The sequence below is a fragment of the Epinephelus lanceolatus genome, chromosome 3, assembly GCF_041903045.1.
Source record: "Epinephelus lanceolatus isolate andai-2023 chromosome 3, ASM4190304v1, whole genome shotgun sequence".
Taxonomy (NCBI): Eukaryota; Metazoa; Chordata; class Actinopteri; order Perciformes; family Serranidae; genus Epinephelus; species Epinephelus lanceolatus.
The window spans coordinates 44,389,676-44,402,010 of NC_135736.1; the positions used below are offsets into that span (position 1 = coordinate 44,389,676).

Here is a 12,335-nt window from a genome sequence, read left to right on the forward strand (position 1 = left end):
CAGTTAGATTTCCTCTCTAGTATGTATTTAATCAATCATGCAGGTTTCCATCAAATTTTGGACTCCGAAAAAGATCAAAGGAGGCTGAGCGAATGCAACAGAAGAACCAAGCTCCAATGTCCGAAGAAGAACAAGAAGGAGAAGTAATTGATAGAAGAAATACTGAAGAAATTAGTCTTTTTCCCCATCCCTCCTTTCCTCTCCTCCGCCCCATTCAATTGTGTGATGTCATTTCCTGTCAGGTCATCCTGCGCCTTGCGCTGGGTCGAGTAACCGAGGAGGAGGGGGCTTGACGAAGTGTCCGACTCCCTTCTCAAGTTATCTGAGCCCACTGCCCCCCCCGTAGCGTACTCGAACAGGAAGTGAGTGCACACGTGCCCTGCCCCCCTGCACTACCACCACCGCCAGACAGGAAGTGATTTCACACCAGTTCCGTCAGCATTAAGTGAGTCTTTAACAGTAAACAGAGATGATAAAACTCATCAAATATCAGCCAGCGCTGTGATTGGCTGGTTTTTGCAGTATAGGCGGAGCTTCCTGGTTCTGTCCCTTGGAAAGGAAAAAGGTTAAAGATAAAGTGGTTGTTCTCCCTTTTTTTTCTTTTCATTGTTTGTCATGTAAAGTTTCATTTTGTTCTTCATTGTTCAAGTTTGATTTTCTGGAGGCATAGCTTGGCATGTAAGGGTTAGGGGGTCCTGGCTTTTTGTTAATTTATTTTTCTTTTAACATATCTGTTCGAGGAGCAGAGTCAAAGCAGTGGACTCTGTCTTCCAGCTCATTTTCAGGCTTTTACATCAGCAGACTGGCCAGCGACAGATAGGACACATCTGACCAAATGTAACCAATCACGCGACAGTCTGGGAGAAGTGCTTTTAGGCCTTGTAAACTGCGATCATCCCTGGCAATTTTACATGCTCCTCCCTTGTTTTTTTGTTCCCACAACTCTCTCTTCCTCCTGCAGCCTGGCCTTGCTGGTCAAGCATAGAATTCTGGGAAGTGTAGTTCTGAGACTGAGAGAGGCAGAGGTAAACTGTGCCCGGGCCTTGCCCTAGTTGTCTTGGCTGTCTCTTTTTCATGTTATCCAAGTGCTGCTCTGTCACTGATTTGAGTCTTACACGAAATCTGTAAAAGGCGATTTGCAGCACCTTCATCCCCCTCCCCTCTGCCCTTTCCTCTCATTTAGAGTTCGAGGGGTGAAGGTGGAAGGTTTGGAGGGCGTCCAACCCCACAAAACATTTTCACCACTTCTGCTTTGTTAAAAGTCTACATATCCAAGGCCAGAGCACTGGAGGCTGCTCTTCTTCTCCTCTCCTGCCCTTATCCCTCGCTCCCTGTGGTTGCTAGCACCAGTCATCCTCATCCGTCTCACTATAAGGTTCGTGCAGGCCCTTGCGGGGCCCTCGGACATGGGGGGGGCGGTGATGTGGATGGGGGGGGACCCCAGGTGGCCCCCGCCGATGTGGCGAAGGTGAGGATGAGCGGTAGCCATTGGGCACCCTACGTGGATGCGGGTGAGGGGGCGGAGGGGGCCCGTGGCGGGCAGTCCTAGGTGAGCGTGGGTGTGGGTGAGGATTTCCCCCATGTGGGTGTGGGTTGCCATGGGAAAGGCTTTGCTCATAGGCAGGGGGCTCATGGTGTCGCTCATACTCGTAGTCACGCTCGTAGAAAGGCCCGTCTCCCTCCAGGCTGTCCCCAGGCGGAGGCCCGCTCCAGCGGCCTCGGTGAGGGGACCTGGGTGAGCCGTGGAGGGGTGAGCGTGGGGACTGGTGCCTAGGGGAGCGCGGTGAACCGTGCCGGGACGAGGATCCCCCGTGGTGGGGAGAAGCTTGGCGTGACGGGGGTCGGTGGTGGTAGCCTCTGTCATGGTCTGGTGGGGAGAAGTGTCGGGGAGAGGGCGAGCGCAGTCGGCCCGGCCCTGGGGGGCCGTAGCTGGGCTTGCGGACAGCGGGGGAGTAGGTGACATGTGGACGGGGGACAGCAGGGGTCTGGGGCAGCTGGCGACGGCCTCTCCGCGGAGTGCTGGTCCCCGAGGTGGAGGGGACCGGGCTGCCGCTCACCGAACTACTGCCCTACAGCAAAATGTAAACAAGGAAAATCAAAACGCACCACAACAACAACAACAGAGACCAGAATAAAGCAGAGTGGTGGTAGATAGATAGATAGATAGATAGATAGATAGATAGATAGATAGATAGATAGGAGATAAACACCATTGAAAATCATTCAAAAACATAGTGATGAGGCAAAAAATTGACACCAAGAAGCCACACATCACATTGAAGAAAAATGGACAGAGAGAGAAACAGTGATAAAGAAAAAAGCATAACACAAAAAAGAGAGAGTGATATCCATAAGTAGGTGTATGACTTTGTGTGAACTCTTACTGGATTAAAGAACAGCTGTTGTGGTGGGTGGAAAAATGGCAGGATCACTTCATAAATAATAAAGAATTCACCTCTGCGCTCAGCTCCTAGCAACAGGTATACTGGGATTTAAAAATGTTGATCTACCGTACGACATAAACAGCTCATTTTGTATCTCTAAAGTATAAAACCTAAGAAAGCTTAATGTGACTACAAGATTGAGTTTAATGTAATGTCATGTGGCATGATGTAAAGTACAATCAGCACTGAAGTATCCATACTGACAGTACAGAACATCCTCAAGGCTGTAAGTGCTTTTAAATCCAACCTGTATTGTGCAAAAAGCTTTATATAATGTAACCTACATATATGGAAATTAAGGAGACAGAACAGGAGTGACAGCATCGGACAGTTTTGAGAAGCTGTCCTCAATCTTGGCATTAATCTCGGTGTCTTTGGAGCCCACCTGTCTGTGTCCTCGTCCATCAGGCCCCTCACTGGGTGAGCGGGACCAGTGGCGGTCGTGGGGATGCCTGTGGGGGTAGTCGTGCCTGTCGGGGCCGTAGCGCTCCTTGTCCATGGAGCTGTGATGGTGATGGTGGTGATGGTGGTGACGACGGTCCTTGGTCCGGCCGCGGTCCCGCTCGCGCTCCTTAGGTGGAAGGTCGCCCGACTGCGTGGTGGTGCTAAGGTCTGTGCCCAGGCCTAGCAAGGAGATGTCTCAGTTTACATTTGCAAAAACAAGGCTGCTCGTTATTTTGTCAGGACTTGAGCTAGAAATTAAGATTACAGTATCATCCACAAATAGTGGATATAGTGGATAAAAGTGTGGGAAAAGCAAGTCAAAAGTGTTTTAAATGAAATCGCAAACAAGCCTAAAGGGACAGTTCACCCCAAAAGCAAAAATACAAATTTTTGCTCTTACCTGTAGTGCTATTTATCAATCTAGATCGTTTTGGTGTGAGGTACTGAGTGTTGGAGATATCGGCCATAGAAATGTCTGCCTTCTCTCCAATATAATGGAACTAGACAGGACTTGGCTTGTGGTGCTCAAAGTGCAAAAAAAACCCACGTTTGAACAACTCAACAGCAATGTCTCTTTCCAGAAATCATGGACCTATTAACCACCCCTCCCGGCTGCCCCAGTCGGACTCTCGCTGCTTTAACTTTTGTCCTTGTCCCACTGCATTTCCCCCTGATGCCGCTGGGCGCCCCTAAACTATAACAACAACCAGCCGTGTATCATGCAGCCGTTAAAGGACGCCTTTTTCGTTGGTTTCTGATGCTGCAAGTCACTGCCCAAGCACTGGATTTTGACGACTTTGGAGTGAAACCGGGCTCACTGAAAGAATTAATCAATTATTAAAATAGTTGGTGATTATTTTCTTCTGATCAACGAAACAATTGATCGACTAATCGTTGCAGGACTATCAAGCATGAGCCTCTCGTCTGTGAGTAGAAGCACACTTCCTTCTACAGTGTTGTGGTTGGTGGGTGTAGTTTTGTAGAAAGAAAATAGTTCCTACATGGAACTGCAAACAACAACATCTGTGGATTATCTTGAGTAGCTGGGTCATGATTTCTGGAAAGAGACATTTTTGTTTAGTTTTTCAAATGTAATTTTAGCGCTTTGACCACCACAACTCGAGTGCCATGTCGTTTCACTATACTGGAGGGAAGGCAGACATCTCTACGGCTGATATCTCCAACACTCAGCAACTCACACCAAAACCATCTAGGCTGATAAATAGCACTACAGGTAAGAGGACACATATGTATTCTTGATTTGTGGCTGAACTGTCGCTACAAAAGATCAAAATCTGGCACCAGATTTTAAAGAAATGTACATTAAACAGAAAATAAAAGAAAAAAAATGAAATGCCTATGCACGCAGGAATCCACTACATATGTGCAGTGAAATATGGAGTAAAGAAAACTAATTTGAAACACCATCATTAGCACCAGCTCCGGGAAGCAGAGGAGAGTCCTCTCCATCAGATTGGAGAGCTCTCCAATTATAAAGAGGATTTAGAGTTTAACTGTGCCAGCCTTGTTGCATTCGTTTTACAGCTGAAGCGTGCAATTTGCACTCGCAATTAGTGATGAAGTGGGCAATGTTCTTTTCAAGGGCTTCTTTGTAACTTGACTTGCATAAAATTTAGTGACAATGATGACAACTCTGCTCTCTTAGCTCACTAAATGCACAGATTGCTCTTAATTGCCTCAACAACTGCCACTGAGGTGCCCTTGACTCTGAAGTAACACTGCGTACTGCAACTATGTCAATGTTGCATCATCACTAGATGTCTAATACCACCACCAAACAGGGCTCATAGGAAAATGTTAGAATGATCAATTCTTCCTCAAACCAGCTAAAAGGCTTGCCCAGAAATGTGCCTTGTTTCTAAAACACTAAGTAAGTAACATTTACGGCCCCTGTGAAGTATCTAAATGCATTTTGGCAGGGAGCAATACTTGACACTTAAGTATCTAAGGAAAGGCCACGTTGTTTAACGTTTGTATGGTGTCCATTTTAGGACATTTCTCACTCAGTTTATCTCTTCTTATCTTGCTTAGCCCAAACAGTATTTGAGCCTGTTAACATATGTGCGGTAATCTTGTTAATATGCTAAAGTTTAGCATGTGAATGTGCATGTTCTTAGTGTTTGAGAAAACTAGCCATCCTAAGTATGCTTTACTATACTATATAGCATCTGACATTGAAGTGCCAGCATTTTAAAGTGCTACCACTGCTCTCAGGCTAGTATAGTTTCTTTAGCATTAGCAGTAGATATATGTGCACAGCTAGCACGCTAACAGTGATTCCTCGATTGACTTTTAAGACATTGTGTTATAGATTAAAGGAATACTTCATCCCCCAAATGACCCTTTGTATATCGGGTACTCATCCTGTCTTACGTTGAATTTGGAAAGAAAGCTTTTTCTCGCTTGCCTCCATTAAACAAAGACTCCAAAAACTGAGAAAAATTCTTGATGAACTGAAGTCATAGGCGACCACATTTAACAACAGCAAAACTATATCAAGACATCCATTTACAAATTCTTACACAACTCATGTAGTACAATCAAAGTCCCATTTATCTAGCTGTATGCTCAGTACTTCCTAAACAGACAGCCCTCTCTGACGGGGAATTGAATTCAAAGTGAAACGACTCCATTGACAAAAACAGTATTTTTACCTTGCTGAACATGGGAGCTGCTGGTGTACCGTTGCCTTGAGTTTTTGTGTGACTTTGGTGTTTTAAACCGTTGGTTTGGATTCACCAAAATCACTCAACACACAAACTAAATGATCACTGCAGCGGTGGACCAGCAGTTCTTATGTTCGGTGATGTAAAATTATTGTTTTTGTCAATGAAGTCTGGCTTTGAAGAGAGAATAGATAAGTTTCACTTTGAGCTCAGTTAAGAAGTACTGAGCATACAACTGGATAAATGAAACTTGGATTATGCTGTATGAGTTGTATGAAAGTTTGTAAATGGATGTTAGCTTTGCTGTTGTAAAGCGTGGACCCCTATGGCTTCAATTCATCAAGATTTTATTTTTATTTTTTGGATTCTTAGTTCACCACGGAGGCACAAAAAACCCCAAGATTTTCTTCACAAATTCAACGTAACATGAGATGAGTAATTGATACGCAAATGGTCATTTTTGGGGGGAAGTATTCCTTTAAAGTGTTGAACAAGTGGAAACTTTGACCCTACTAGGAATCTATACAACACTGTAGCTGTTCAGATTTTACTATGTTCCCAATCGTTGAATTAACAGAGAGGACGTTACCATTCAGCCACACTAAATATCTGTTTAAGAGCTACCCCAACAGAGACTGCTGCTCTTGGAGATTCATGACTTCTCTACTGTAAAGCTTTAGATGTGCAGATGCTTGCCAGATGTAATGTAGACATTAAGCGTAGTATATACTGTAGATGTCCACTATGAGTGACTCACCCGTGTCAGCGTCGGTGTATCTGGTCAGGGAGCGCTGCGAGGCCCGGTGACTCCTGTCCCTGTGTCTGCGTCCTCCTCCGTGTCTCCCCTCCTCAGACACCACCCTCTCTAGGGAGTAGTCGTCCAGCCTCACGCCTCGGCCCGTACGCCCGTGGACCAGGCTGGAGGTGGAGCGTCGCATCGGACTGGTGTCGGTGATGGTCTGTGAGAATGAAGGAGAGAGCAGAGACGGAGATACCGGAAGGCAGAGGGACAGAGAAATAGGGAGAACATAGGGTAGGAGAGGATGTGACAAGATGAGGAGAAAAGAGGTAAAAATAGCGGGAGGAAGAGAAAGAAAGAGAGGAGAGGAAGATAAGTGAGATTTAATGCATCATGACTGGTGGAGTCCATCCTCGGCAGTGAGAAGGACGACACTCTCAACACTCACTTTGCTGACCTTTAATGAGTGTACGACACTACTGCAGAGCTGCGTGTGGTTGAATGTCTGTCAGATTGTGCATTCCTTTGTGTATACTGAATGAAAATATCTGACTTGGGTCAAACAGCAGAACCAAGGTGAGTTAGGTGGGTGGTGGTTAGCCACACAAGGACAGATCAGGTTTCCACAGGTTGCATTTTGTTTTGATTATATGAACACGTTTGGCTTGTGCTGTCCTGTGTGGCGACCTGCACCCATCTGATCTGAAACAATTTGACCCATCTTAAATCATGTATCAGCTCACTGTCTTTGCATTCAAATAGCTTGACCCAAAGCACCTGGAATCCCTAAAACTACTAAGCCTTCGACAAGCACATGTAATACCATGCTTCTTCACCAAAACATGGAGGAATGGAACAAACAAGATAAAACAAGGAACTGACAGGAAGAGAAGAAAAAGGGGCAGAGAGACAGAGAGCAAGCATGAAGGAGGGCCATAGAAACCATGCCTCACATGCACCTACTGGACTTTCCAAATGGCAGCCATACTTCATTTAGATCATAGACAGGTTGGAAAGCCTTTTATTGTTCCACTTTTTAAAGTTTGTACAATATTAGACAGCAAACATCAGGTGTTTGATGCTGGTCGGAAGAGTGACAAGATATTTTTTCATTCAAATAAATAAATTAGAATAAAATAATGGTCTCAGTCTAAGCTCCAGCAGGTTAATACTGGTTTTAATGCACAAAATGACATAAACTTAGACATCTGACAAAATTTTAATACCTTGAATGAATAAGCACATTGCTGCATTACCAACATTACAGAAGCTTGTTCAGTCCCTCCAGGATTTTGTGGGCTGTTTTTGGGGTTGTTGTGGCCTGAAATGTCACAGCAGCTTTTCTGAAAAATTGCGATGCAAGCTGCAATGTTTATATTTGCTATGAAACTGTGGGGGCAGGTGATCATTGCAAAAATAGTTGTGATGCTATCACTGATTCGGAGCTTATTACTGTGAGCATTCAATATTTCCCACAGTCTGTTTGTGATGGGCGGTGGGGTGGGGGGCAGCAACAGCAGATTGCCGCCAATCAGCTGTTACTGCTGTTCCATGCTGTCTCCAAGAGCAGCTCTTCTCCTGCTCTCTCTGCCTGGTTAACATGAGCTTACGTAGCACAATGTAATCTCATCCCTACTCTTCATATTTTGCAGCTTCATTCGGTCCTTGCATAACCAAGAGAGCTATGTCTGCAAACACATTCTCAGTGGGTGTTGGCCTCTGCCAGGGCTGTCCCTTGGCTCTGATTCTGTTCATGATATTCATGGACAGGATCTCAAGGCGCATCTGAGGGGAGGAAGGGGTTTGTTTTGAGGACCTCAGAATTATATCTCTGCTTTTTTGCCGATGATGTGGTTCTTTTTGGTTCACCACACCGTGACCTCCAGCATGCACTGGTGTGGTTTGCAGCACCTCAAAGTCTGAGGCCATGGTTCTCTGCTGGAAAACGGTGGATTGCCCCCTCTGGTTTGGGAGAAGGTTACTGCCCCCAAGCGAAGGAGTTCAAGTATCTCGGGGTATTGGTCATGAGTGAGGGTAGAATGGAGATGGATCAGTGGTTTGGCATGGCATCCACGGTGATGCGGTGTGCCGGACTGACGTGGTGAAGAGAGAGCTGAGCCGGAAGGCGAAGCTTTCGATTTACTGGTCCATCTACGTCCCAGACCTCACCTATGGTCATGAGCTCTGGGTAATGACTCAAAGAATGAGAGCTGCAGAAAAGAGTTTCCTCCGTGGGGTGTCTGGGCTCAGCCTTAGAGATAGGGGGAGGAGCTCGGACATCCTGTGGGAGCTCGGAGTAGAGTCGCTGCTCCTTTGCATCAAAAGGGGTCAGTTGAGGTGGTTCGGGCATCTGATCAGGATGCCTCCTGGGCACCTATGGCAGACCCAGAACATGCTGGAGGGATTATGCCTCGGGGTCCTCCAGGTGGAGCTGGAAACGTTACTGGGGAGAGGGACATCTGAAATGCTTTGCCCCTGCAACCTGGCTTCAGATAAGTGGTTGAAAACGGATGGATGGGCCGAAGCCCCCCAGCAGTGGTTAACATCTGACACTGAGCCGTAAATCTCAAACAGACACCGAATCGGCTTGACTGTGCTGTTAAACCTGTTAATAAACTTTGGGTAACGTTAGCTTTGTGATGCTAACAGTTAGTCCTGCCATAGACACTGCAAATTTGCGGTAAAGTTGCAGTGATTGGACAAAATTGCAAAGTTCCACAAAGTAAATGGAGACTGGCTGAATTTGGGTTAATGGCTGCGACTGCAACATCCTGGAGGGACTGCTTCTTATAGCTGATTAGTAGAATAATTAAATCTCTGGTTTGGAGGGAAACATCTGGCGTAATGTAAACTCATGCATTAACATAATCGTTCTCCATTTTCTACTTGAATTCATTAGATACTTGTAGTTATTTCAACTTTAATCTGCTCATCACAAAAATACCAAATTTAGAGAATATATATTTTTGCCCAAAGAGTGCTTGTCTTGGTCATTACCTCTCATCCAGGTTTTGTTTCCCAACACAGTGTACAACAGTGTGACATAAATCAAATATGGCAGCCACATGAAGAAGGCAAACTGACATTCGACAACCGTAGAGCCTGGTCAAAATGCTCTGCAGGAACCCAACAGAAAAATCCTACAGGACTGATTGCTGTATTTCAAAATGATTTTAACACAAGGGTTGCATGTTAAAATCATATCTGTTAACTCAAAGTTAGGATCATGATGGTGATCTTAGTGCTGCTGGCCTACATTCATTTGTTTCACTGATGGCCTTAAAAAGTAGCTTCCTGTTCTACAGAGGAGAAATCTACTTGAACCTGCCTATTGCTGCATGTGTGTATGTATAGAAATCTAATGCACTAAAATAATGCACTTGCTCAAAACATTAATCTTTAACCCACTTGTGGCCATATTTTTGCATCATGACACTTCAGAGATGACATGGCAATAAATGTATTCTAGAACCAGTCTTGATTTTCCTGCTGGGTTCATGATTAGACTCGTGTGACCAGGACTGGACCCTGCTGACACTCTGAACCCCTTAGAAAGCCTCACATCACCCTGATGATAAAGCACACGTCAGTCTGCAAGCAGCAGGCCGGACAAAGACTCAGACGAACACGAGAGGATTCAACCACCGTCCTGAGAGGAGCTGCGCCACACACAGACAGCGGTCTGTACACTCTCCGAGCAGCCTTACACAAGCCATGCACGCCCTCTGGGTAGCCGGCAGCACAGTGCCACACATGTGCATACACTTAATACGTAAACACACACACACACACACACACACACACACAGCTATAGAGATGCAGTAACGTTTCACAGCACATTATCTTGTCAAAGCAATCATTGACTTCTTTAAGACAGCATATTAGGGCCATTGTAGGTAAAAAGATTAAAATTAAAAATTTATTTTTTAGAGATTTTTTATTTTTATTCTTTTGTCAAGGGACCATCGCCATCAACACTGTAGATCAACAAGGTTTTTATTTATTTATGTAAGACATTTATTAGTGTTTATATTTGGGTGTGTAAACCTCCCTCCCTTGTGACCCTCCCAGAATTATTAATAGGTGTGTGAGCCTCCTGGGAACTCTTTTGCCTGAACACTCTGGGAGATGAAGAACAGACAGATGCATGCAATGTGCAAATTAAGAAAAAGCATGTTGCTCTATTTTGTTCATTTTAAGCCAATATCAGCCGGTACCAATGACGTGCTGATATTATCGTGCATCCCTAAATTTACCCGTTACAGTTAGCTTTGCATGAGTCTTACATGATGTTCCTCAGTTCACAAATATTTTGCGTATCTTAAGTCATAAATTAATGCACATTGTATGATAATTCTCAGGCGAACAAACAAGGTGAAGACTAGACTCGAGCAAACTCCAATATTTAATAAATCAATCAATAAATAAATTAATAAATACATTTGTCATAATAGCACCTGTTTATTATTTTAACATTATTGTACTAATATATGCAAATCTGTGCAGTGAGTAGCCATTTTCATCTAGTACATCTATTAACTAGAGATCTTGTAACGGCGACGTGACATTACTCCAATACAGCTTTATTATGTGTTTTGGGTTAGACATGTTGTTTTTTTTGTTAATATGTGACTGTAATCTCAGACAATTTTCTGAGTTTTTTCCCCCCCAAATTTACGACTTTTTAATCTCAGAGTATATTTGCGTTTTTAATTGTAAATTTCTGAGTCTTTTCTTGTAAATTTACTTAATTTATTTATTTTTTTTAGAGTTTGTTTTTTTATTGGACTGTTACCGCCCTTCCCCAGCTCCTTTTTTTAACTTGCTTTTTTCACTTACAATGGCCCTAATACGCCGTCACACTACCTGATTGTCAGTGCTGTCATGACATTTTCAGTCTGCTGTGTGACTTCCATATTGCATTTCAGTCCATTAATTACATTTATTTGAACTAAACTTAATTATAAAGCACCTTTTATGCAAGAAATTCAAAATGCATCAGTAACTGAAGAACTGAACACAAGTTAAAAAGCAAAAACAGATCATTTAAACCATTTAAATTGTTTAAAAAAAGGAAGGAAGAAGGAAGTTAAATTACTACTGTTAGGCACACAGCTGTGTCTCTTCGCAGTATTTTTCCAGACAAATAGCTGCTGTTTCGATGTATGTTTATCTTATTTAGGGATTAGTTTTACATTAAACACATAAAAGACTAAAAAAAAAAAAAAAAAGACATTCCTAAACATCACTGTAACATTACGATTCTGGTAACTTGTGTGTCTAAATAAACTGAATTAATTTTTACAAAACACCCCTGGTTGTAAGAAATTCTGTGCTGAAGAATTACGAACAATGAAGTCATCCAACCTAAGACAGATAGAAGTGCCGACACAGCCACTCTGTCTCACTAAATAACAGCCTTTGGCTTCAGCAACACTTTCCCTTGTTGGTACATCACTTCCTCTCCTTCACATCCACGGCGAGACTCAGCTCTGCCACATCATGCACGACTAATGACATGCCGGCACGCTGCCAATCCCCCATACAGGCCAACAGTCGCACATCAGGCCAGTCCATGCGTTCGTCATACACTGTTGACCCGTTCTGCAGCAATGCGACAGACTGCAACGCACATGTAACACACACAGAGGAACACACACGCACACGCTGCATACAAGCAAAACTCCAGTGAAACTCATCACAGAGAACAAACAATGGAGAGCAGAGCGACCTCAACACGAGCAGACACGGGACAGAGAGGAAGAAAGAGAGACGGGGACAGCTCAAAGAAAAGCTGACAGGATAGATAGAAAAGGGGAGAGGTGATCAAAGTAGATCTGAACAGTGACAATTAGGCCACAGTTGATTTAAAGAGCTTGGAGCACCAGGTGGGTGGGGTTCACTGCATCAACACAGATGGTGTCTCTTTTTAGATGCAGAAAATAGGAAATTGACTCCCGAGCTGTTTCATGACTGTCAAAACAGGCTACGCAAACCATAAAATATTATGCAAATATTTGA

At 44.1% G+C, this 12,335-nt stretch overlaps 1 protein-coding gene across 44 annotated transcripts in view; it reads right to left on the bottom strand.

Annotated features, from left to right (window-relative positions):
- Positions 1 to 710: 710 nt before the first annotated feature.
- Positions 711 to 12,335, bottom strand: part of cacna1ab (calcium channel, voltage-dependent, P/Q type, alpha 1A subunit, b) — a 201,562-nt gene continuing 189,937 nt past the window's right edge. For 26 of the 44 annotated variants that reach the window (XM_033623514.2, XM_033623513.2, XM_078166409.1 and 23 more), the window contains 3 exons: positions 6,333 to 6,534; positions 2,830 to 3,068; positions 711 to 2,069 (listed from right to left, as the gene is read on the bottom strand). In XM_033623514.2, coding sequence (XP_033479405.2) covers positions 1,341 to 2,069; positions 2,830 to 3,068; positions 6,333 to 6,534 — 1,170 coding nt within the window. In that variant the 3' untranslated portion in view covers positions 711 to 1,340. The remainder of the gene's footprint in view (positions 2,070 to 2,829; positions 3,069 to 6,332; positions 6,535 to 12,335) is intronic. The other 18 variants (XM_078166438.1, XM_078166435.1, XM_078166437.1 and 15 more) reach the window with 5 other exon arrangements.